Source organism: Hibiscus syriacus, unplaced genomic scaffold, assembly GCF_006381635.1.
Source record: "Hibiscus syriacus cultivar Baekdansim isolate YM2019G1 unplaced genomic scaffold, ASM638163v2 tig00111095_pilon, whole genome shotgun sequence".
NCBI lineage: Eukaryota > Viridiplantae > Streptophyta > Magnoliopsida > Malvales > Malvaceae > Hibiscus > Hibiscus syriacus.
In genome coordinates, this window is record NW_024062980.1 from 4,221,751 (window position 1) to 4,249,435 (window position 27,685).

The following is a 27,685-nucleotide window of genomic DNA, read 5'->3' on the forward strand; positions in this document are numbered from 1 at the left end:
ATGTTTATGTGTATGTACAGAACGAATAGAATTGGGCTTGAAATAACAAACTTCGAATTTACTGACAAGGTATTGATTTTACAAAGTGATGGCAATCATATAAATAGTGGAAATTTAGAACTACAAGTCAGATGTCCCTATAAGTCACTAGCACGAGTATTCCTGAACCAATCCACTTGATATAACTCGGAGCATTGAATTGAGCTTCTGTCTGGAGGACTTCAAGGGTTGCCAGAATGTCTGTAGTCGTGAAGCTTCTCTCAAAATATCAGACTGTCGAGAGGGTTTAACTTCCTGATGCCTAATCTCAAAATGCCTTTGAACCGCCTTTTCAGGTTTTCAACTCAAAGCCTTCATTTGGTTTCAAGATGTCCTTTGTGGATTTTCATCTCAAACCCTCTTTTTTCTTTTTTCTTTTCATTTTTTCCTTTTTTTCTTCTTTTTTTTCATTTTTTCATTTTTTTTATTTTTTCTTTTTCATTTTTTCATTGTTTCATTCATTCTCTTTTTTTTCAAGCATAGTACTTCTTGACAGAATCTGAGTTTACCGGATTTCTCAGTTTTTTTCCATCCATCTCTGCCAAAATCAACGCTCCCCCAGAAAAGGCCTTATTGACAACATATGGACCTTCCCAATTAGGCATCCATTTCCCTCGGAAATCTTTATGAATTGGCAGGATCTTTTTTAGCACCAGATCACCCTCTCGAAATTCTCTTGGATGAATCTTCTTATCATGAGCTCTCATCATCCGTTTCTGATACATCTGACCGTGGCAAATAGCTTTTAATCTCTTTTCTTCAATGAGATTCAACTGGTCAAACCGAGCCTGAACCCATTCAGCTTCATCCAACTTCACCTCTTTCAAAATTCGAAGTGATGGGATTTCCACTTCCACTGGCAAGACTGCCTCCATCCCATAGACTAAAGAGAAAGGTGTTGTCCCTATCGAAGTTCGCACTGTAGTTCGATATGCATACAAAGCAAAGGGTAATTTTTCGTGCCAATCTCTATAAGTATCAGTGGTCTTTGTAATGATCCTCTTAATATTTTTATTTGCTGCTTCCACTGCTCCATTCATCTTTGGACGGTAAGTCACTGAATTAGAATGTTTTATCTTGAACTGAGCACAAAGTTCTACCATGATTGTGTTATTCAGATTGGTGGCGTTATCTGTGATGATTTTTTCTGGTAGCCCATACCGACAAATTATCTCTTTCTTTATGAATTTGCAAACTGTAGATCTCGTGATATTGGCATATGAGGCGACCTCAACCCACTTAGTGAAGTAATCAATTGCCACAAGTATGAAGCGATGTCCATTCGAAGCCTTTGGTGTAATTGCCCCAATGACATCCATACCCCACATAGAAAACGGCCATGGTGCAGTCATCACGTGTAAAGGTGACGGAGGTGTATGGATCTTATCTCCATAGATTTGACATTTGTGACATCTTCTTGCGTAATCAACACAGTCTGAATGCATAGTGGCCCAATAGTATCCGTATCTCATGATCTTCTTGGCCATAGAAAGCCCATTTGTATGTGTTCCACATATCCCTTCATGCACCTCTTCAAGTATACTTCTTGCTTCTCGGGCATCCACGCATCTCATCAAAACTTGATCACTACCCCTTCTGTACAAAACTTCCCCATCCAAGATATATCCAGCAGCCATTCTCCTTATTGTCTTTTTATCAATCTCAGACGCCTGTTGTGGGTAAGTTTGATGCTTGATGTATTGCAAGATGTCATAATACCATGGACGACCATCTACCTCTTCTTCTAGGCTATAACAGTGTGCCGAGGTTTTATATATTTGCATTTTAATTGGTGTCATGTCAGCTTTTCTATTTGCTTGAAACATTGCAGCCAGTGTGGCCAAAGCATCTGCCATTTGATTATCTTCTCTAGGGAGATAATTGAAAGTGACATCTTCAAATTCTTTTACCAATTCAAGGATCAATCTTTTGTATTCCACTAACTTCGAATCTCTTGTCTCCCATTCTCCACGCAATTGGTACACCACCAGTGAGGAATCTCCATATACTTTGAGCTCTTTAATTTTTCTTTCCATGGCTGCTCTTAACCCCATGGCACAAGCCTCATATTCTGCCATATTATTGGTGCAAAAGAACTCCAATCTGCTTGTAAAAGGATAGTATACATCTTCCGGGGAAATTAGTACAGCTCCAATTCCTCGTCCTAAAGCATTGGATGCCCCATCAAAATATAACCTCCAAGACTTATCATTTGAAACTGTTTCATCCTCGGTTGTGACGCACATCAGATCTTCGTCAGGAAAATTAAAGTTTAAGGACTCATAATCATCCGAGGCACGACTTGCAAGAAAATATGCTATGACACTCCCTTTGACCGCTTTTTGTTTACATACACAATGTCAAATTCTGATAACAACATCTGCCACCTAGCCAATCTACCAGTTAGAGCCGGTGATTCCATCAAATATTTCAATGGGTCAAGTTTGGATATCAACCAGGTAGTATGGTACAACATGTATTGCCTGAGCCTTCTGGTAGCCCATACCAAAGCACAACATAACTTTTGAATTGGCGGATATCGGATCTCACAATCTGTGAACTTTTTGCTTAAATAATAGGTGGCTCTCTCTCTTTCCTTCCAGATTCATCGTGCTGCCCTAACACACACCCCATCGAATTCTCAAAGACCGTTAGGTAAAGGATTAATGGTTTACCAGGGACTGGTGATACCAAAATTGGAGCATTGGACAAATATTTCTTGATTATCTCTAAAGTATTTTGGCACTCGTCATTCCAAACTTCGGGGTTGTTCTTTCGAAGGAACTTGAAAACTGGGTCGCATTTCTCAGTTAATTACGAAATGAATCGAGATATATAATTTAACCTTCCCAAAAAACCTCGAACTTCTTTTTGTGTACGAGGTGGCGGAAGATCTTGAATGGCCTTTACTTTGTCCGGATCGATCTCAATTCCTCTTTGACTAACCACGAAGCCTAAGAGTTTCCCTAACATTACCCCGAAGGTACATTTAGTTGGATTGAGTTTCAATTGATATTTTCTCAATCTTTGGAAAAGTTTCTTCAAGTTTTGAATGTGTTCTTCTTCAGTCTTGGATTTGGCAATCATGTCATCTACGTACACTTCAATCTCTTTGTGCATCATATCGTGGAAAAGAGTCACCATAGCTCTTTGGTAAGTTGCCCCAACATTTTTCAAACCAAATGGCATCACTTTATAGCAAAATGTGCCCCACATAGTCACAAATGTGGTTTTTTCCATGTCTTCAGTGTTCATTTTGATTTGGTTATAGCCAGAGAAGCCATCCATAAAAGAAAACCACGAATGCCCAACAGTGTTATCCACTAGAGTATCTATATGAGGCAACGGAAAATTGTCTTTTGGGCTTGCTCTGTTGAGATCTCTATAATCCACACACATGCAAACTTTTCCATTTTTCTTTGGCACGGGGACTATGTTAGCGACCCATTCCGGATATTTTGCTGCCTGAAGAAACCCTGCATCAATCTGTTTCATCACTTCCTCTTTAATTTTTGACAGCATTTCTGGCCTCATTCTTCTGAGCTTTTGCTGAACTGGCTTACACTCAGGCTTTATTGGAAGCTTGTGCACCACTATGTTTGTACTCAACCCTGGCATATCTTGGTAAGACCACGCAAAGATGTCTTTGAATTCTCGGAGCATATCTATTAGGTCTCGTCTTATTTCAACTGAAAGTGCACTGCCGATTTTTACTTCTCTCTTTTCATCATCAGTTCCCAAGTTTATAATCTCAGTCTCCTCCTGGTGAGGTAAGATCTGTTTGTCCTCATTTTCCACCAATCTTACTAGTTCGTTAGGAACATCACATTCTACCTCATCCTGAAACTCATTGATTTCTTCCAGACATATGGGTCGCTCAAAGTTTATCTCAGGATTAAATTTAGAAACATTCATGCTATTGATATTGTGACACCTGCAAAGGGAAAAAATTGAATCGAATATATATTTGGGAGGAGAGACAAAATTTATGAAATGAATGTAAAGAATGAAGAAAAAAGAATGAATAATGAAGAATGAAAATGTAAATAATGATGGCCATTTGAGAAACAAAAATATGTCTTTCATTGAAAGCAAGTAGAGTTAACATAGCTGCCCTTACAAAAAGATTCCTTAATACTCGTGGGCACAAGTATAAGGATTAGTTCTGGGTATTACTCTGAATTAATCTTAACAACTACAGGGAGATCCTCTGCAGTCCAATTTTTCAGCGTTTCTCCTGGGAAGCAAGGACGAATTCTAGCCAAATATTTTCCCGCTTTATCGTCCCCAGTTATCATGTTGATGACCAAACCCTCCATGGCTTCGTCAAACAAGTCTTTGTCTTTCATCTGCTTTCCTTCATCAGTTGCTCTGGCTAACTGTTGCTCCATATCGTTCACTCCTCCAAACTTGAATGATCTCTTTAAGGGAGGGAAAAACATACGATCCCACGGAATGTCCTCTCTTTTCAGTCTAGCTCTTCTTACTTCACATCTCCTCTTTAATTCTTTCTTTCTTTGCTGAGAATCAGGCTCAAACCCAAGCCCAAAGCGGTCCCTCTTCAGCATAACAAATTTTGGATATAAAGTCCCCTGCAAGCATCTACTGAGACCCTTTCCAATTTTAGCTCCTTTTCCTAGAGTCTCTCGCACAATCATCTTAGTGCACTCAGATAAATGCGGGTGAGGAATCTTGTTTCCTTCAGCAATGAAAGTAGCGTTGACAAATTCTAAGGTTCTGAAGGAACACTCTAGGGCAATCTCATTGGTCTCAATGTAAGGGGTGTCAGTCGTCACGGAAGCAATGATCTCTTCCTCTGCCCCAATACTGATTAACTGGCCATCTGTCACAAATTTCAATTTCTGATGCAATGACGAAGGGACTGCCCCTGCAGAATGAATCCATGGTCTCCTAAGCAAGCAGTTATATGATGGGTTGATATCCATTACCACAAAATCAATATTGTAAACAGTTGGTCCAATCAATAATGGTACCTCCATCTTTCCAAGGACATCCCGCTGGGTTCCATCAAAGGCTCTAACAACATTTTGGTAGGCCCTCATATGTGAGTTGTCCACTGGTAATCTTCGTAATGTGGCCATAGGCATAACATTGAGTGTCGACCCATTGTCAATCAAAACACCTGGTAAGACATGACCATGGCAGTGGGTTGTGATATTAAGGGCTTTTACCGATCCCATTCCACCATCAGGAATTTCATCATCAGTGAATGTTATGTAATTGTCTGCAGCTATATGCCCCACAATTCGATCCAACTTGTTCACTGTTATATCCTCAGGTACAAATGTTTGATTGAGCACTCTAAGTAGAGCATTCCGATGTACTTCTGAATTCATTAACAGATCCAGAATTGAAATTCGTACTTGTTGCTTATGTAGCTGGTCTACTACACTATACTCACTATGTTTTAAGAATTTCAAGAATTCTTGTGCTTGTGCTTCAGTTACCGACTCATTGATTAGTGGTAGGGGCTCATCATTAAATATCCTTTGCGGTACCACTGCAACTTTTCCCTTCAATTTCCCCTTGTCTGCTTCTTTTGATGTTTCAGGAGAGTAACACCTTCCACTTTTTGTAAAGTGCCCTACTTCACTCACTATTTCATTCTTCAAGCTGATTCCTGGTGTTTTATCATTTTCTTCAGCTACTTTTGTTTCCTCTAGCGAACCAGATCCCCTTATCATTGAAACATTGGCAGTGTAGTTCCAAGGTACCTTGTGGGTATCTTTAAACGGAAATGGTGAAGGGACCGTGATAACAACTTTTGACTTCACTGACGTGGAATTCATCGCAGATGGTCTCACAGTGATGACCACAGGCTTATTTGTTTTATGCATTGGCTTGGAATTTTCGGTTGTGCAGACATCTTCTCCTCTTTTTTCCTCATCTTTCTCAAAGAATTCTATTTCCTTGTTATCCATCAACTTTTGTAGTAACCCCCTAAATTCAGGGCAAAGTTGAATTTTGTGTCCTTCTTCTTGGTGATATTCACAATAATTTTCACATTCATTGGGCTTTGGTTTAGGATCTTGTTGAACCATGCCGACATGATAAAGTTGTTGAAACACCCAAATGAAGGGAGATTTGATTTCATTAACATCTGTCTTCATTTTTTTCCTATTCTCCTCATGGATTACGTTCACACCTTTACCTCCATGATTCGGTAGTGGGTGTGTCGATACATCAGGTGAATCAAATTGCAATCCCCCAGTATTAATTAGATTTTGCACAACTTTTTTGAAGGCCAAACAGTTCTCAATAGAGTGACCAGTAATTCCATCGTGGTAATCACAATGTGCATTTACGTCATACCAATGAGGGTACGGTGGTTGCAGAGGAGTCAAACGATAAGGGCGCACCACATCCGCCTTTAATAACGAGGCGTATATCTCAGAGTAGGGTACTGGTAGTGGTGTGAAGGACATTCTCTCATTCTCCTTGCGAGGTCCCTTGGAATCATTTCTGGCGGTGCTCGTGACATTCCTTTCATCTCTTGGTTGGGTTATTGTGACACTTTTCGAAGTATTCTTGTTGTATACATTTGCATTATTAACTTCGTTTTCTTTTTTCCGGTATACTGGTTTTTTTGAATTGGACCCATCAACTGCCTCGATCTTGCCACTCTTTATAGCGTTCTCGATGAGCTCCCCTGAGATAACTAGATCAGTAAAGTTTTTGGTGGTATTTCCAAGTAAATACCCTAAGTACGGAGCCTTCAAGGTATTGACAAAAATTACAGTAGCTTCTTTTTCAAGTAAAGGGGGTTGGACCTGTACGGCCACGTCACGCCACCTCTGGGCATATTGTCGGAAAGTCTCATTATTTCTCTTTTCCATATTCTGAAGAGTCCACCGATCAGGAACCATATCTGTGACATGGCGATACTGTTCTAGGAATGCCTTTGCCAAGTCTCTTCATGATTTAATGTGAGCCCTAGTTAATTGGTTGTACCATTTGGCGGCAGATCCTTTCAGACTGTCTTGAAAACAGTGAATCAGTAGCTTTTCGTCTTGCACATGGCCGGCCATCATTCGGCAAAACATGGTGATATGAGATGAAGGGCATGTGGTACCATCGTATTTTTCAAATTCGGGAACCTTGAACTTCATAGGGATGATCAAGTCTGGGACCAAACTCAGCTCTCTAGCGTCAAACCCATAGAATGATTCAACCACTTCTACCGATTTTACCCTTTCTTCCAAATTCTTCAACTGTTGAGTTATTTCTTCATTGGCTTTCTCCTTTTCGGCTAACTCATTTAGATCTGGGATTAGGTGCTCAGTACTAAATTCTCCTAGCCTTACTCCTGGAACAGACTGATAGCTATTTGGGAATGTGGATCCCATTTGTTGTTGTTGATTCTCATTGTTGACATATGCATGAGATCGAGCTTCTTGAGGTATCGAAGAACGAGCAGAGATGTGTATAGGTTTGAAACCAAGAGGAGGACCAGATTCTGTTGTGATCCCTGGAGGGGGTATGGAATCTTGGTTAGAGGAGGCGGGATTTCCAGCATGACTCTTTTCAGCATGTTTCTTGAATAGGTCCTCTAATTTTTGCAGCATATTCAGTTGTGAACTGGCAATATTGGCCTCAATCTTTTCAAATTTACTTCTCATTTCTGCCTGCATATCTTTCTGCTCTTGCTCGAGACGGTCCAATTTGTCGTCCATCTTCTTACTCACTTTCCTGGTATAGTAAGAATGTTGCGTTTCTTTGTTGCTAATAGGGGCCAGGGTAACTGCGACTGGAAACCTTATCGTATTATTTTGGTGCTTTTAATTAATGAATGCATGTCTTAATGCGAAATATTTAAAATTCATACATAAATAAATACAAATGAAGAATGAATGTATGCAAGAGGTATTGATCCAAAAAAGTTAATTGTCATAAAACAACTTCCATTATAACAAAAAGTTTTCATTACATAATAGTTTACTTCTACAGATACGGCTTAGTTCAACATCCATTGCAACAAAAAGTTTCATTACATAATAGTTCACAGATACGACCTAGCTCTTCCATTAAGCTCAGTAATTTCACTAATCATCCACAACATCTTCTTCCCACACTTAGAAACCGGATTGATGTGGTGCTCGATGACCTTTGCTTCGACAGCTAGTTCTCCAATGTATCTGGCAACTTCACTCATCTGTATTATGGCCTCGGCTACCATGTTGCTTCTAGCTGCATTTTGTTCTTCATAGAAATCATTTGATTTTTTGCCACTGTTCAGTAGTTCCTTGAAGATTTCGCTCTAGCTCATTAATTCGTACATGACAACTCTGCAGTGCACTTTCCAGATGTTGAATTCGCTTTCGCAGCAAGGCATTCTCTTCAAGACTTTCCTGAAGATCACTCGGTCCCCGGAGAACATTTTCTTGGAACAAGGATTCTTCGAGTTGTAGGATGTAATCACTGAATTCTGTGTTTTTAGCCCGACACTGAGCCAAATCCTCTTCAAGTCTTGAATGTCTTTCCTGCATCCTTCGATTGAGACTTCGTACTTCTGTATTTTTGTCTCCACACCTTTTTATCCAGCCGTTGGTTGTCTCTTGCCTTGCTTCAAGCGTAGTATTGAAGTGTTGCTTTTCCAATTCCCATCTCTTCCTTTCAGTATCAAATTCTTCGATTCTTTGTCCTCTATCATCAAGTTCGACAAGCATGTTATTCATTTCGGCTTCAAATCCTCTAAACATGATGGTCTTCTCAGCCTCGAACCCCTCAAGAATGCTATTCTTCTCGTCTTCCAGTTCTTTGACACGATCTTTCTCCCTTTTTAATTCTTTCATAGCTTCGCGATTCTCAGCTTTATATTTTATGATCCGCTCCCTCTTATCAAGCTCAAGCTCTTCTACTTTTTGCTTCCCTTTCTCTAAGCTCTTGAGTAGACGATCGTTTCTTGCCTTCATATTTTTGACTCGATGTTTCTCTTTGTTTAACTCTTTGGTTAATTGTGCTGACTTTCTGCTTGACCCAAATGTGGACCTAGATTTTTGCAGCTTGTAGTAATCCTTCTTCAGATCTTTTAAATCCGATTCTATTTTTTCTTTTCTCACTTTTAGCATTGCAAATTGTGCAGCATGAAAGTCAGTATCGATACTCAACATGTATTTGTCTTGTCGCATCTGTTCAAGTTCTTTTGACCAACCTTCTTTCTCGGCCTCGAACTCCGTTCTCAAGATCTCTACCTCTGATGGGACTATCTGAATTCTTTCTTCCATAGAGATATCCTCATTTTGGTCAGGTAGAGGAATATTTTCATTCTTTCTAGCATACCTCCACTCCTCATAATCTGGCGTCAACATCACTTTGGCTGCCTCAGCTCTAGTACAGAAAGTCTTTTTCCATGCTCTAACTACCTCAAGGATGTTCTTCTTATAATTGTTTCCGTGAAACACGAATTCAGATGAGTGCAATCCAGCAGTGACTGGGACAAATTGACGGCCATCATATTGCCTCAAAACCAAAAGGGGTGCGTACCCAATTCCTCCCCACAAACCAAGCAGCATCACCCAATTGTAGTCACCACATTTATAGAGGAGTTCACTTTGTATCTGCCAAGGGGCGCGCCAAACAATGTCCTTCTCTCGTATATTTCTAAAGGCATTTATCCACATGTCTTTAGTGACTCCTTTTGGCCAATCTTGCTCGAGGAATTCTCTCAAAGGCGAGTAGCTGGTACTAAAACGATGATATGAAATCTTTTCAATTTTCCAAAAATGACTACTTATCCAGACATATAGTAGTTGTGCGCACCCTGAAAATCGACCACCTCTAAGCCTTCGACAAGCATTCAAGGATCGGAAGGTCTCTGCTAAAATCACAGGAGCAGGGTTGATCTTTTTTGGTAATTGTTCAAATAAATCCACAACTACAGCCTCAATATATCCCAAGGCCTTCGGGAAGATGACTAAGCCATAAATACCCAGTGCTAAAAGATCAAATCGAATTTTCTCGTCAGGATGACTTTGAATAATTTCTTTAATAGCAGTCCAAGAAATACCTTCGCTTTCGCCTTTTTGTTTGGTACGAGCAACCACCCATTCCTCGCGCACTCCCGCAATTTTTGCTAATTTGATTCTGAAGGGTTGAGTTTTGATGGATTTGGAATAAATCCGATTCTCTTGAGCCTCTTCTATGTGCAACAAAGCAATATATTCTTCGATGGTAGGAACCATATCTTCTTGATTGAAAGTGAAGCAGTTGTAACCTGGATTCCAAAATTGAATCAAGGCTCGGAGCAGCTCATCCTCTATGTCAACATAGAACAGATAGGAAATGTCCCCATAACACTGGTAAAACTGCAGTTTCTTACTTGATTCCCATTTTTCCCAAATGTCTCGTAAGTCTTGGACGTCATTTCTTTTAAGAGAAATAGGAGCATAACCCAATAATTCTGACACATGATCGGCTTGCAAACTGTCCCCTTCTTGTCTTTGTAGTGCTTCAGACCACTGTCGCACCTCGGAGTTTTGAACAATTTGACTCGAATACTTTTCGTCCATTACTGAAAGCTTTCCAATTTGATGATTAACTAAAGATCAACACCCTCAATCTTGAATGATGCAATGCAAATATAAAAAATGCAAGGAAACAAGAAAATGAAACAAGTTAGTACATGTAATGAGTTAAAAAAAAACCTACCCATCATGATAGCTACCCAAACATACTTTTAATAAATAACAATCCTACCCAATCATGCTTTCTAACCCATATACTTAAAATAATAAGATAAACCTTAAACCGCATAATTTTCTAATTCACATGCATTTATAAAAATAAATTTAAAAAAAGGTTAGAGTTCATTTCTCCTTTGTGTACACTTATTTGGGTACCTATGGACAGAGTTTCGGCCTGGTCTTAAATTGGGTGGGTTTCTATGGTTTATTATATGCAGAGTTTTGGTTCTAAGAGTAAAGGTACTCGAATTGTCCTTGTTGGTGCCCCCTTGGGTGAGCCAGACCCTCAATCCTCACCCATTATAGGCTTAAGCGGATCGAGTTCAATTCGAGGGGGCACATTTCCCTATGCCTGACACGGAGAATAAATTCTCACGAAGACATAGGATATATGTACCCCGGAAGCTAATTGCTAGGTCTGACACGGAGAATAAATTCTCACGAAGACGTCGCTTTCACTCCCACTTAAAAGGAAGAGCTCGTGTATATAGCTTATGTTATGCAATGCAAGTGTTGTGTGTGAGGAGAAATTATCAAACCTTTGACAAACAACGACACAAAAATGAACTAAAGCGAATATGAGACTTTAACATCTGAAAATTAATCAAATACACTCATTAGTATACAAAGATATTAAATAACAATTGAAAGGAATCAAAGGAATCGTAAATTAAATATAACTGAATTCTCAATTTCTAACTATAGACACCATATATAATCGATTTAAGGCTTGAGCCTCTGATTCCCCAGCGGAGTCGCCAAGCTGTCGTAACCGATTTCCGACGATACGACGAGTCTCGACTCATTTCGTGAAAACCCGATTTTGTAAAAGAAATGTTTCGGAGTCGCCATCGACCTTTTGGGTTAGGTAGGCCGAATACCCAAAAATCTTCTTTTAAAAGAGTTTTTTAAAGAAAAACATCATTTTAAAAGATGCATCGATCCACGTATAACCAGAAATTCATTTTTAGTAATAAAAAAGTTCGGGGGTCGATTACGTGTGGGGAAGGATTAGCACCCCCACAACGCCCAAAATTGATACCCATCGATTATATATTGTCTCTAAATAGTAGAAATCTAAGAATTCGAATATATATTTAGATCACGATTCCATTATTCCTAATTCAACCATACAAATATTATAGAACAAAAATTCTAAGGAAAAATATAAAATATTCTCTTATTTCCAATTGAAGAGAAAATACTCCCTAAAATATTTTAGGACGAATATTTCTCTTCCCAACTGAAATAAAAAGAATATAATAATTTTTCCTAAGGATTCCATATAAAAAAATTATTCTACCAAAGAAAGAAATTAAATTTATTAATCCGAATATTATTAGAAAAAATAAGGGATATTCAATAATTTAAAAACACCGAGACTTAATCTCTAATAAAATTAGCAAATTGTCTCGATAAGTTTAAAATAATGAATATTTCCTTTTCCCTTCAAAATTAATTAATTTTAAATGCAATCATTTTTTAGGTTTTTCTAGTGGGATATTTATTTATTTTAAAATATCGGAAAAGGACATCTAGTTGTTTTAAGACTGTCCCTTCTTAATATTTTAATATACATAAATATAACCCTTAATCCAATTATGTAATTGGTTAAGTTATACTAATGAGGCTTTTAAACAAAATAAAATATGATACATTGAAGCACTTAAACAAAAAAATATAAATACACATGGATTAAAAGAACAATTCTAAATTTATTTTTAACTTTACATTACTTTAAAAAAATATAAATATTTTCTAAATATTATACTAAACATAGAACCAAATATTTATTCTAAAATAAAAAAAAATATAACATTTATACCATGCTCTACATACAATCTTATGTACATAAAATAATGTATAATAATACAAGTGAAATAAATACCTAGAACATAAAAATACTTTAATGGTACAAAGAAATAATATACACTTGGATTCATTCATAATATAGTGACAAAATAATTATAAAGTAACTTTGATATCCTAAACATTAATAAAACAAATATTATAACATTAAACAAGAAAATAACACATAGAAGCACCAAAATCATAATAAAACCATAAACATAGGACTAAAATATAAAAACATCAACATCAGTAGCCAATCTCGAACAAAAAATAATACATCCAACAGAGGACTAAATTACAATAATATAAAATCATGCATCTAATTCGTAAATCTTAGAAAATAAAAGGAAATGATGACTAAATCACAAAACATGCTAAAACTAGGAGGACTTGAGACACGATTAACCCTAAAATTAATAACTAAACGTGAAACACACTAAAAAGGAGGACTTAAAGTGTGGTTTACCCAAAAACCTTAAATATCAATATCTCCTCCCTCTTTCCAGAATCATTTTGCGTGGATTTGTAAACCCAAATCTCCTCTCTTTTCTTCCTCTTCTCTCAACCTATTCTACCACTACCCAACCATAAACAACCGCCATAAACGGTGATTCTTCTACTCTAACCAAAAACCGACGACACACTCCCCTCTCCGATGACAACATACTCCGACTAATACCAATAGCAAGGTAAATCTCACCCTTTATCTATTTTATTTACGTTTTTTTTAACACATAACTATGAACGAACCAAGAAAAAACATTAGCATAAGAATACCTTCACACGTTTGATTGCTGAAAAATCTAGTTGTATTGCTTTGATATTTTTTTTCTATTTTTCGGTCTGAATAACCGAGAGCCAGATCCTACTCTCTTGTTACATGTTTTTGGTTCTTATAACCAATTTTACATAGGTTTAAAAAAATAAAAATAATCCTAGCTCCACTGTGGTGTTACTATTGTTGATGATGGTGTGCTTTTAATGCTCCGGATATCCCGGGGTTTTGTTGAGCAGGCTTGGGAAATGACGGTGGTGGCTTAATCATATCTCTAGGGTATAGTTAGGTTAGGGTTATGTACCGGGTTTGAGGTTATGGGATTTGGGGGTATAAAAATGGTGGCTACAGTCATAAATATTTTTTTAAAATAATGATTAAAGAGTTATTTGATATCATTTTCATTTTTTAAACAACAAACAAAATTGAATTGTTTTCTAAAACGGAAAATAGAACAAAATTTCCAAAACTGTCATGAACCAAAAGATATTATTGTTTCCTTTCAAAAAAAAAAAACTGTACATGTTAACCAGTCTTATTTTATGATTTAAATTTCATTTAAAAATTTCAAATTGAGTCGAGTTTATAAAATTTCAGTCGAGTTGTTTAAGTTTCTCTTTGAATTTAGTTGTAATTATTTATAATATAATGATACATATTAATTCTAATTTTAACGGAATATAGAATATACATGTCTATATATCCATATTATTTTTCATACGTATAAATAAAGATTTATATTGTTTTTTAATATATTAAATATCATCTAAAATTATAAAATTTATAATCTTATTTTTAAAGAAGAGATTTTTGAGAACATAATAGTGATAAGAGCATAAATAAGTCAAAAATTAATGGTAAGAAAGACTTTACAAAGCATTATAGTCCAAAGACTAAAATACAAAGGTAAGATATTAAATTATAAAGGAAAATTATTAAAAATAGGAATAGAAGTTACATATGTATTCTATCCGATAGCGGAGTATATGATTTAAATTTGATTAAAAACATATTTAAATCGAATGAGGAAATGAAGAACTAAATTGCAAAAAAAAAAAAATTTGTTATAAAAAAAAGGAATTGAAGCTACATTTGTTTTATAAAAATGATATAGGAGACTAAATAACAAAGTAGTCATATTTGATTTTCAATTTTTTAAATTAAAAAAAATTGAAATCGATTCAAACTAAAAAAAATTGATTCATTAATTTAAATTAACTCAAATATTTTTTAAAATAATTTTCTTAATTAAATCAAATTTTACTTAGCCTTACTATTAACAGGTAAATAAAAGTCCAAGTGTTAAAATAATTTTTTAAGGTTATAGGTCCGGTCGAGTTCGAATTTATAGTGAAAAATATCCGACCCGACCCGACCTAAAAAAATTGAAATTTTATCTTATATATTTAAGGATAATTACAATAATATTCCTCTATATATTATTTTCTTTAAATTAAATCCCTATTTTTATTAAATAAAAATAATATTTTTTAATAAATATATTATTTCGGGTCGGGTCAGATTTGATTTTATCTAAAAAATGGGGTCAGTTCGAATCGGGTGGAATGTGTATATTTTTTGTGTCGAGTTCGAACCGGGTGGAGGATTTATGAATTTTGGGTCGGGTGGACCAAAAATCTGACCCGATCGGACCCATACACACCCATTTGTCACCGTTAAGGATTAAGTCAGTTAATACTTAATAATAAATATCATCATTATTGAATAATTATTAGAACAAAAGTTTTTTTTTTTTTTTGAAAAAAAGGGAGAATCTGTTTTGGTTGCCTCCGGATACAAAAGCACAGATCTGAATTAAAGCTAAGAAGCGTTGTCACTTAGAACAGATGTGAAGAGCAGTTCCCCACATTTCAATTATAACAAATAATAGTCATGTTCATATTGGCACCACTACCATTGCAATAGCATGAAAGAGAGAAAGGGGAGCATAGGAGTTGCAGCAGTCCATTTTCTTTAATAGCAACCGCCATGACGATGAATAGGAATCTAACGGAATCACTGGTCAGCGGCGGAGGGAACAGCAATATTAGTTTTAATAATAAGAACATTTCGGCGGCGGCGGCGGCATCCAATCATCACCGCCGTGTTACAAGTTTGAACGCTGGATTATTCCCCAGGGATTCGAACGAGAATTGGGATCTTTTCTCAAAGAGCTGCCGCAGCCTCTCTGTCGCCTCCTCCGATGAATCATTCGACGGTACTTCTTCTTCTTCTCTCTCTCTCGACGGTACTTTGATGTTATTATTATCAGAGTAGTTTGTCGTTTTCGAAGGGAGCAGTTAGCAAAACTTCTTCTCCATTCTATTTAGATTTTCTTTTAACTTAAATTAGAAAATGATTGATGATTTTTTTTTCCGAATTGGAATATTGGCCTGAAAAACAGAAACAATGTCGTTTACGCAGTAACTGAAATGAACAACTCTTCCATTAATGGGTTGGATTTTGATTTTGTAGTGTCGAAAGAACAGGGAAGAGTACCACATGGATCAGCAAAGGTGAAGGGTGGAATCGATGATTTACTTTCTTCTACAGAGGAAGGAAAGCATGATTATGACTGGTAACTCACTCCCATTATTACTACAATACACTTCTACATCCTATCTCTCTCCCATTTCCCAATTTCAACTCATCATTTTCATCGTTTTCTCTTTCGGGTCTGTTTGGTTTCCATGAATCTCTTTTGGAAGTCATGTATTCAATCTTTTTCCTATTTTTCTTTAATCTCTATGAGAAATCTTCAAAGTTTTGTATCTCATACCCATATCCGGATCTGCCAGACATAGGGTTGTAAATGAGACTTATTTAAGTTTGACTTAATAATTCCGTCAACATTTAAATCGAATAGACTCGACTTGAGTTCTTAACGAGTCGAAGCGAACGACTTCCTACCCGATTCTGACTCTGAAAAGGTCGCAAGAAACTAGAAAAATAATATATGAATTTTTTAAATTAATTTTTTAATAATATTAATATTTATATGTTGTTTTCATGTACTTAATGTTCATATTTGAGCTCTTAATGTTTATGTTTGAGCTTGAATTCGATTTTGAACTTCAATCAAGTTAAGTCAGAAAATGTTTCGAGTTCAAGTTTTTACGATCTCAAATCAATTTTGTCAATTTTATGCTCTCAAGCTTTCAAGTCAGTAAAGTTCAACTTTCAACTTTTTGAGTCGAGTTGAGCTCAATAATGCTCAAATTCGATAGGGCTAGTTTACAGCCCTAATGGGACATATTAAAATATGGCATTGGACACCGGTGTGGGGATTCTCTGCTTTGCAAATGAACTAACCTTCTCTTCTTGTGAACCTTTACCTTTCACATCGAGTTTTATGCATTTCATCTGGTCTTTGGTTATTTCCAAGTTTAAACTGTAGTTATAATAGTAATATTTTGATTTGCTCAAGAAAACAAAAATCTGGGTGAATCTTTTGGCCTTGAGCTTCGAGAGGTAAAGTTGGATTGCTTTTCTGATCAAATAGCTGTATTGACAACATTTTTGTTGGGTAATGTATTGCTTTGACTGAGTCTCAAATTTAAACTCAGTTTGCAAATCCTTGGCTCTCTCAGTTTATAATGTTAACTACTTTGTGTCATTAGGCTTCTAACTCCTCCTGGAACTCCACTTTTTCCTTCATCTGAAGGATCACAATCTCAGCCAACTTCACTTGCTCCAAGAAGCAAGCCAAAAGTTAGATCTGTTTCAACCACCAAGGCTTCAAGGGTTTGCATTTCCTTCAAATTTTGACTTCTTTTGTTCCCACTTTTATGTTAGGTTAAAATACACATATCTCCCCCGCTGTAGGACACTATTTTGTTGAGTACCTCGACTAGTAAAAGTTATAAAATAATCTTATAAGATACTGCTTTGATAGTCCCAGTAAGCAGTTAACGTCCAACTCAACAGTCGACAAATTTTTAATGAAAAATGACGAGTTTATAACATATGAATAGTGTGATAACTATTTTATAACTTTTAGTAACGAAGGGACTCAACAAAACAATGTCTTATAATTAGAGGATGATGTTGTAGTTTTTAATAGTTAAGGAATTCAACAAATAACACCATAAAATCGGGACCATTTCTCCGAGTATGTGATTGCTCTCTCTTTTTGTTGGCATTCGATTGTTGTCGAGTGAGCCTTTGGGTCCGCTGATTCTTCGTCCACATGAAGTTTGCAGCGAAGAATGACTGATTTTTTGTGTTATCCCTGTTTCAGCTTTCAATTTCTCATTCCGAAAGCAACCATTCCCCAAGACCCGCTAGAAGCAGTTCAGTAACTCGTCTATCTCTATCTTCTTCATACAATAACTATTCTTCAAACAGGGGTAGTTCAATTCTCAATACAAGCTCGGCTTCTGTGTCATCTTATACTAGACCATCCTCTTCGATTACCCGGTCGTCGTCTACGGCAAGACCTTCAACCCCATCAGCACGCTTAACACCATCACGGCCCTCAACTCCTTCAAAAGTTCGTCCATCTCCCACCAGCTCTTACATCGACAGGAGTAGACCCTCGCAAAGTTCACGGCCGTCAACTCCAACTTCTAGGCCACAAATCCCTGCAAACTTGAACTCAGCATCTGTTCGATCAAATTCTCGCCCATCGACTCCGACACGTCGGAGTCCGGCTTCTTCTCTATCTTCACCTGCTAGTCCTTCACTTTCAACATGGCGCATTGTTTCGAATAGTCGCACTTCAGTTCCATCATCTCGAACAAGCTCCCCGGGTGCACGAGTACGGCCACCACAACAGCCGGTTGTACCCCCAGATTTTCCGCTTGACACACCACCAAACCTTAGAACAACTTTGCCCGAGAGGCCTATCTCTGCTGGTAGGTCTAGGCCTGGTGCCACCGTGAAGGCAAACCAAGTTACTAGTAGCACTATAAATATGCCAAGAAGACATTTGTCGCCGATTGCCCCTAGGGGAAGACTAAGTGATCCTCCTAGAAGGACTCCAGTCCATTCCAATGGGAATTCATCTAACATACATGAGTCACGAAGGATACCACGTCTCAGATTTAGGTATGCGTAAACCGATGAAGTCTTCAACAACCACTGCAGATGGCACAGGATTTGGAAGGACTACCTCAAAAAAATCACCGGATACGGCTATCAGGCACATGGTATGCTTACCCTCTACTTCTATATTCATTAAATGTTAGCCATCTGATGTGTTTTAAGCAAACCTTTTACTTTTTATTGATCATGTGTTGAGTAATTCAAATGCTGCTAGGGTACGACAAGAATTAGTTAAAGGGGCACTACTATAATTAGTAGGGTCTGTCGGAAAGATTTTTGGATACGTATCAGGGACACGTTTAATCTTCACGCACGTACCTAGTGTTATTTTTGAAATTTAACTTAAAAAATAATAAAAAATATATTTTGAATAAGATATTGAAGTTAATTTTAAAGACTGGAATATCAGTTGACTTACCACAATTTTTCTGATGAAATCCATCATTTCTAGGTTGAGGTGTTTTTTATGTATGAACCTTCTTTCAGTTACATTTCTAACACATCTTGAAACACTTCAATCCAACGTCAGAAACTTAAGATATACCCATTTTAACAAAAATAGTGTAAGGAGAAAAATTGTTACGAAACGTAATTTTGAAAATTTATTTATGAACCTTAAAGAATATATATGACATTTTTTTATATCTTTTTAAAATTTATTTAGATTTATCGTATCACTACCGTACCTTAGAGAGACTGTATCTATGATGAGCAAAACTCGACTTGACTCGAAAAGTCGATTTTTTTTAAAATTTTGAGTTATTTGAGTCAAGTTATTCGACTTATTCGAGTCAACTTGAATTATAAATTCAATTTTCGAGTTCGAATCTTGTTAAGATTTAGAATTTTCGAGTTACTCGAAAAATCGGATATTTGACTAAGTATTTTGATAGTTTTACGATTTAGTCCATGATTTCATCATTTCTTCAATTCCTCCTTCATTTTAAGTCAATTTTAACCAAATTTGAACCACATGCTCCTAAACCATAGTAGAATACATGTGTACTTTCAATTCCTCTTTTTGATAACAAATTTTTTATTTTTTAATTTAGTCATTTAATTTTTCATAATCTTCTTATTTCTTCAATTCGTCATTTATTTTAAGTCATTTTTTACCAAATTTGAGCCCCATGCTCCTAAACCATAGTAGAATATATATGTAATTTTTAATTCCTCTTTTTGATAACAAATGTTTTATTTTTAAATTTAGTCCTTCAAATTTTCACAATCTCTTTATTCCTTCAATTTGTGATTTATTTTAAGTCATTTTTACTAAATTTGAACCACATGCTCATATACCACAATAGAATACCTATGTAACTTCAATTGTTATTTTTTTTACTAAAGATGTACTCTCTTTTTTATTTAGTTCATTAACTTTGTATTTTACTCAATTTGGTCTTTTGACTACAATTGTTTACAAAAATTTTTTTCTCATAAATTCCTTGTCTCATTTATACTCTCATCAATATTTTACCCTCAAAACACTTTCTTTAAAATATAATATTATGAATATATTTCATAATTTTAGATTGTATTTGATATATTAAATAACATTATAATATGAAATAATAATATATATAGTATGGTTAGATAAAGTCAAAAAATTGGAACAAATCATTGCCACAATACCATAAATAATTGTAATAAAATTAGTATAGAAACTCGAATAACTCGACTTGAATTTCTTAAACTCAACTCTACTCAAAAAAATTTCAAGTTAAGTTCGAGTTGTGAAATACGACTCGTCAACTCAAAATTTTTTGACTCGACTCGATCGAATCCTTACCCTTAACTGCATAATGTTAAAGTTAACAAAAGAAGCGTTCCTACTTCCCAGGGGTACTTAAAGGTTATATATGCATAATAATCCTAACGCTATTTATGATCAACTGATGTAGGACATAAGAAATAGTTCAGCCAACATCCGTTCCCTTTCGGGCACAACTCTTTTCCCTCAGAGTATCCGATCTGCACCCGCCAAAACCCGATTGCTTCGTTTCGACTCTTTCAATAGCAATGGAAGCTCCGGTAGCTTGAGAAATGGAGGCTACTCCGAGGATGGAAATAGCATTCCGAGAGCAGCGGATAACGGAAGTGACGGGCATGATGGAAGATACTCGACCAAATTAAGTGAGGTGGACATGTATGAGAGCTCCCGTTATGATGCAATACTGCTAAAAGAGGACTCGAAGAACATGAATTGGTTGCATAGTATCGACGATAAATCAGATCAAGGATCCATATTCGATAATGGATTCGAGTCTCTGCCTGAACCGTTCGGGCTACTGTAATATCTAATAAATGTGATATTTAATTGGTCTTGTATTGTTCATCCGTATGCCTGGTAATGTGACTACTGATTCTTAGCATTTTGTTGGTGCTCAGTTCCATGTTTTCTCTTGGCTGGCAATTCAAGCCGCACTGAAATCGACACCGGATAACTCGAATACGAGTTTCGATCACAGTTACAGTTAAAAAAATTGAACTTCTTCTCATGTATTGAGGTCTTTTGGAGAGTTATATTTAGGAGAGTAAATGAAATGAGACAGACCGTAAGTTACTCAAGTTAGATTTGATCAAAATCGGTCAGTGCTCAAATTGAATGGCATCGACTTGAGTTCTTAACGAGCTAAAACGAACTATTTGATATTTTATTAAAAAACTAGAAAGCAACTCAAAAAATAATATATTAAATTTTATTTTTAAAATAAATTATTAATAATATTAAACACACACATATATATAAAGTTTTCATGTATTTAAGGTTTAGGTTTGAGCTCGAGTTTGAGTTTGAGCCAAGGTCAAGTTCAACCTTGAATGAGCTCGAGTTTGAGTTTGAGCCAAGTTCAAGTTCGAGCTTGAAAGACCTCGAGTTTGAGCTTCAATTGAGTTAACTCTGAGAATGTTTCGAGTTTAAGTTTTTTTGAGCTCGAGTTAAGCTTCAATTTTTTTATTTCGACTTTGAGTCGAGCTTAAAATTTTATGCTCACAAGCTTTCGAGTCGAGTTTCAATTTTTATCTCGAGTTTGATTCGAGTTTGACAATTTTGACAAATGATTAAGCTAACATGAAGTAAAAATACAGGTAAATTACGTGTTTAGTATCTACACTACTAGTTTTATTTTTTTAAAACTATACCTAAAGTTTAGTTTTTGTTTCATTTTAGTACCATGTTCAAAATCTAATGTTAGGTTTTGAAAATTTTGAAAGTTTAGGTATTAAAACGGACCAAAACTGATAGTTTATGTACTAAATGTGTAGTTTACTCTATTAAATGCATTGTTAATAAACGCAAATACAATAAAATAATGAATTGAAGGATGAAAGAAAAAATAATATAATTTATTGAGTTATTAAATTCCTTATAATTAAAACGAGGATTAAATAGATATAATTTTTAAATATTAAGAATTTATTGAATTATTTTTTAATTAGGATTAAAATAATAAAATATATAAATTTTGGGACTAAAATTGTATTATAACATGTCACGTCACCATCACCATTATTTTTTAACAATCGGTGACCAAATAAAAAATGTAACGTTAGTGATGATTTTATCGAAAAACAAAGTTTGATTACCAAAGTAAAAAAGTAGTAATAATTTGATGAGCTATAGGGAAGTGGCGGACCTATGTGGTTCAGGAGGTAACAGTTGTATACCCATTTTCCTTAAAAAAAATATTAACACTTAATATATTATATCAAGACTTAAAAATTCTACACACCTTTTTTTTACTATTCTGCACACTTTTTTTTTTTTGAAATTTGTGTTCAACTGACGTAGAAAGTTAATATCAAGTGTCAACTTTTTTTCATATTTTTAAATTAAAAAACTATTGATTAAAATAATATATATTATTTTTAACCATTCATTTCACCTATTATTAAAGCTTCTATTTTGTGTTTTGGTTCAAACTCACACAAGTCCCAACCCCACTGCTACTCAACTGTCGGTTTCTTGTTTGAGCCTAAACCAATAAATATTATAATATTTATTTTGGACCCCTATTTTTTAATTCCTAGATCCGCGGGTAGTTTAGCCTAAATACATAACCTTCATGAAACCTGCTATCCATTCTCAGGATGATTTTTTAAAACTATTATGATGCGGTCATTATATTATATTGTGTTGCTGCGGTAATTTAGTACTTCAAAGAAGTAGGTGCAGGGTACTATTCAAAGGTTGAAAGAAGTGAGAGTAACATGGCAGCATTTCTGATTTTGGATCGACTCCTTTAATGACTTCCCCGAAGGTTCCATCTAGAAATGCAGAGTACCGAGCTCCAGAGATGATTGGAACTCGAAAATTTACTTAAAAATCCGATGTCTACGGTTTCGGTGTACTCCTAGAGCCAATGAAATATCAAAATATCGAAGCGAGTAGGACGATTGAAGAAATTCGGCCGAGAACCGGCCCTTATCGGAGGAAAAGTCAAAGGTCTGGGATATCCGAACCCCACCCAAGATGTCGATGTTGAAATAAGGCATGCCGGCTTAGATTCAAGTTCCATGTTGTTACAGCTCCATCTTTGCATCCTCATCTAACAGTTGAATTCAAAAAAAAGAACAAGGCTCCAATGAGTATGAACTGTTAGGAAAATTAGATGAATAATCTCATTCCTTCTGTATCAAATACAGTAAATACTATTAATTGTCACAAATTACAGCCATCCAGCATGTTTTTGTTACATTCCAGATGGAGTGAAACAAGGATGAATGTCATCCACAACACATGCCAAACATAAAATCAGTATTTTTCCTCTGCAGATTCGATTTCCTGCGTAAAAACAATGTCGACAATGGGGTCTATCTTAAATCTCTCCTTCAAAAGTATACCATGAATGGTATGTATTGAGTACCGGCAAATGAATGATGCATCTAAGCTAAGGTTTCTGAGCTTGAAGTATTGTTAACCAGGTCTGCACCGGTAACATAGTTAGCAACAAATGATATTAACCGGAACGGTGCACCAATCAGGGGAGCATCTGTGAATGGTACAGTACTATTTTCACTCTCAGTATCCTGGGATTCAGAGCCCCTTGCATCAGTATCATCCAGGGGAATTTGCAGAACTTCTCCCGAGCCCTTGGACTCTACAGCGAGTGGAAGTTGGGCATTAGGTTGCCCATCTGCATCCACACCATCGATTTCGCCCTCGTTAATTTGAGCAAGTTCTAAAGAATCCAGCTTTGTAGTCGATATAGAGCCATTGCCAATGGAGTGAGGTCCAGAATCGGGCATTTCAATGACCGTTGAATGTTCTGCTGTTTGTCGCTCAAGCATAACAGATAACTCATTAACCTGCCAAAGAGATTGGGTACATTCACAACGTCAAAAAGTCCCTTCTAATGCCGGCTTACAAAGAACAAGAAGAGAGAGAATAAATCATAATGTGTTGTGGCACAAAAGGCACCTTCTCAACAAGCTCTGTATTCTCCATGACCAATTTCTCAACAAGAACACTTGCTGCTTCGATTTGAGTGTTCAGGTCCTCGATATAAGAAGCTTGCTACATTAGAGAAAAGTAGTCAACTACATTGTTCATTTTCCCCTAAATTTCTTTAGAGACATTAATATTAGATAGCTCATTTGCTTGAATGTTCATGAATAACATTTACGCTCTAAAATTCAAACAAACAGGGAGAAAAATTCAAATATATCTCATGAATCCTCAATATATCACGGAACTAGAAAATCTTGCTTCAACTAGAAAGTGGATGGCCAAACTACACTAGAGAGAAGGAGAGCTGAAAATGAATGGAAGCGAACCTTTTTAACTTCATCCGATGGGCAGCTAGAGGTGATGTTCCTCTCACAGTTTTGAATATGCAACTGCAAACTAGATGCAGTATTTGTTAGCTGCTGATTTTCTTGCGAAAGCTTGCTTCTGGAGTCTTCCAACTCGACCACCTGCCAAGCTTTGTTTTAATTTCCACATCAGAACAAAAGGAGTGCAATGCAAAAATGGTTGAACCTTTTGGGCAGGCCAAAGTTGATGATACTAACAATTGAGAATCAACTTTAGGAATGAATCATATCAGAGTCCAATAATCTGTTAGCGAAAGAAGCCTTTAAGTTTGAAGTGCAAGGGTGAAAATGTTGTACCTGCATTGTTAGTCTTGTGATATCACGATTAAGGATAGAAATTGTTTCTTTTGTGGAATTCTGTAACAAGTGATTATATAAAATTAGAATACAACTAATTATTAACATGTATAAATGCTTCGGAAGCAGATTACATACGATGATAATGGAAATAACTTTTATTACAAATAAACAAACCCTGAGAAAGATCCACACTGTTTCCAACACACTCCAGATGCAGATCACATAAGGGGCCTTAACACATGTATAGAATCCAACTAGCTTCCAGGTTTTAACTTTCAACAGAGCATTATCTTCCAATAAAATGCATAATTGACACATGATAAGAGCGAAATTGGCTACCTCTGTCAGAATCCAAGATTTCTTCTCTTTCTCTAGGGCTTCAATATTTTCCTCCAAGTTCGCCTGCAGACTACGAAATTAGGGGAAAACACTACATATACCCAAAAAAGATTTAAACCAGAAAAACACAAAAAAACTAATGAAGAAAGCCAAAGAACTATTGTGAAGACAAAAAGAAAAATTACCCCTTTCAGTTCCAGAGCAGCTTTTTCCTCCAGCAACTGACTGATTTTCGCTTCCAATATGGCCTGCACGTTGCACGACATTGAATTGCCAAATTCATCACAAAATTTTCTAAAATACCTCAAATAACGATGCTAAAGCTACAAAGAGACAGTCAGCAGTTCAATTAGAAGTCCTTTCGTCATCAAATGATAGGGGTGAATGCAGTGAAACAAGAGGTGGAAAGATGTCCTTATATATCATCTATATTACCTTTTCTTGACGCCACAATTCTGTTTCATTGTGTAATCTGATGATATCCATCTCTGAAGCAGCCTGTAAATTATCTTGTTAGATATAGCAGTTTCCAAGAGAAAAGGAAATAAGAACATTTATATAAAATTCAGGTAAATATTATCCCCATACTACATGTTTTTGTGCATGAGAATAAATAATGAATTTAGTATGCTGTACAAAACACAAAAAAAAGGAAGATTTGAGCATGCTACCCTTTTTTGTTTGTGTGATTCATTTTCAGATTGCAACTGTAGGACTGTCTCCTTTAAAGAAGCCTGCAAGAAGATGGAGGTTATTTTGTGCTTCAACAAGAGAGAAGGTTTAACTGCAACAGAAACATTTTTTTTATGACATGCAGATAGGAAAAGATAAGACATCCTTAACGTATGCAAAAGCTCACATAATTATCCTGCATTACCTCTTTTTGTTGGTGTGAATTGTTTATCTGTTGTAATTTCAGGATACTCTCTTCTAAGGAAGCCTATAAAAGAAAGTGAGTCACCAGCGCTTCACCAATCTGAATGCTATTTCAGGGAACATTTTTCAGTTGATAAGGTTCTTAACGTAGTACCTCTTTCTTTAGGTGTGAGTCACACTCATTTCTTAATTGGTTGATTGTCTCTTCTAGTGTACCCTGCATCACATTTAAGCTACAAAATTAAATACAAAACAAAAGAAGGAAAAATAAATTTTCTTATTTCCTCCCATGATAACATCAATTTAACCTGCATCTGTATGTATGATTCATTTTCCTTTTGTAAGTGTTCGATTGTCTCTTGCAAAGTAGCCTGCAGTTATAAGACAACTTAAGTCGAGTTTAGTGATATCAATCACACAAGAGGCAAATAAATAAATGAAGCATGCAGATAAACAACAAGATGATTATTACTAGAATTAGATGAATCACATTTACCTCTTTCTGTACATGTGATTCTTTCTCTATTTGGAATTCTTTAATCATCTCTTCCGCAGAACTCTTCAAGAAGAAAGCGATATAGTTAATGCACCAAAAACAATTTTCAATAATCACATAGCATTAGTCTCCGGTTAGACATTCTACAAATCAGAACACAACTCCTAAAGAATCTAAAACACTATATATTTCAAGGTAAAGCTCTGTTTATAAAGAAAAGCGCTTATGTGATGGCAACCAACCATGCATTTGCATTACTATGTCACAAGATTGATATTTCTAACTAAAATTCATAGAAATTAATCAACATATTATATCATCATCATCAATGGCGGTCGTGATTACTTTTACATGATTGAGAATTAGATATAAAGAAAATTCGAATCATACAAATTGGAATGTATATAATAAGCTAGAAAAGGAAAATATGAATTTGTGTCAACAAGCAATATTACAAAAACGATTCTGATTATCAATTTTTTTGTTCTTCATTTGTTAACAACGAGAAAACGAATTGCGAACAATCAACTACGAATGAAGAGAAAGAAGGGGGAAAAAGATGAATTAACTTACGGGAAGAGCGCTATTACGGCGATCCGTAGCCGGTTCCAGATCCAGCTCGGTAATGTTGATATTCTGGGAATTACCGACGTTATTGTTATTATTGCGATCAAGATCTTCTTCTGGGGATCTAATCTGTTTGTTTTTATTCTTCTTGTTTCTCTTCTTTTTCTTCTTATCCTCCTCCATTTTCTATCCAACGAAGAATCAAACTTAAATTTCAATAAAATTTAAAATAAAATGGCTACAAATTTGATACTGTCATGTTTTTTCTTCTGGGCTTTTCATGTCGTTTCCCATTTTTACTGTCTTCGACATTGGTTGGGATTATTTATTATTTTATTAAAACCTAATCAACCATTTGTCCTAATATATGTTTTACGAAATTGCTTTTCAGGTTTTTTTCCTCAATTTTCAATTTCGTTACTTAATTCACGATTAAAAAAATTAGTAAATGTATTTAATTTTGATAAAAATAAATAGTGTAAAATACATAAGTGGTCCCCTGATTATAAGATGATATTTTGTTAAGTCTCACTATTAAAAGTTATAAAATGATCATTTGACTATATATCATTAATTGTTTTGTTGAGTCCTCCGACTATTACAAGTTACAAAATGATCAATTGATTATTCAAATGATCCAAACTCGTCTTTGTCCATCAAAAATATGAATTAATTTGTTTCAATATATATTCTAATAACCAACAATCAAAATTGAAACTTTGATGAAACCAATTAAATATATACATATATCACATTACCCGTCATAACCATTTTTTATAATTATTAAAAATAAAATATTTATGACTTTATTTTTTGAAAAATTGGGATATTTTTATGAAATTTGAATTTATTTGAATTAGGTCTGGGTTTAAAGTCGCC

The 27,685-nt window shown here is 35.5% G+C and overlaps 1 protein-coding gene and 1 pseudogene across 1 annotated transcript; one reads left to right on the forward strand and one right to left on the reverse strand.

The window, feature by feature from the left end:
• Window positions 1–14,907: 14,907 nt before the first annotated feature.
• LOC120152824 lies at window positions 14,908–20,784 on the forward strand (annotated as a pseudogene).
• Window positions 20,785–23,081: 2,297 nt separating this feature from the next.
• Window positions 23,082–27,016, reverse strand: LOC120152669 (COP1-interactive protein 1-like). The gene is made up of 13 exons (XM_039164850.1): window positions 26,813–27,016; window positions 26,240–26,302; window positions 26,052–26,114; window positions 25,898–25,960; window positions 25,745–25,807; window positions 25,539–25,601; window positions 25,303–25,365; window positions 25,053–25,115; window positions 24,868–24,930; window positions 24,526–24,585; window positions 24,190–24,330; window positions 23,834–23,929; window positions 23,082–23,721 (listed from the first exon to the last, which is right to left on the reverse strand). Exons 1-13 carry the CDS (start codon window positions 26,987–26,989, stop codon window positions 23,299–23,301), a joined length of 1,401 nt encoding a protein of 466 aa, XP_039020781.1. The 5' UTR covers window positions 26,990–27,016; the 3' UTR covers window positions 23,082–23,298.
• Between the last annotated feature and the right edge of the window lie 669 nt (window positions 27,017–27,685).

What these genes read in the sequence shown, in the direction of transcription:
- LOC120152669 (XM_039164850.1), bottom strand. Translation starts at nt 26,989, where the DNA reads ATGGAGGAGGATAAGAAGAAAAAGAAGAGAAACAAGAAGAATAAAAAC. An exon ending in AATCACATGTACAGAAAGAG is followed by an intron (nt 26,115 to 26,239) that starts GTAAATGTGATT and finishes TTATAACTGCAG; the next exon opens with GCTACTTTGCAAGAGACAAT. An exon ending in ATACAGAGCTTGTTGAGAAG is followed by an intron (nt 23,722 to 23,833) that starts GTGCCTTTTGTG and finishes TCTCTTTGGCAG; the next exon opens with GTTAATGAGTTATCTGTTAT.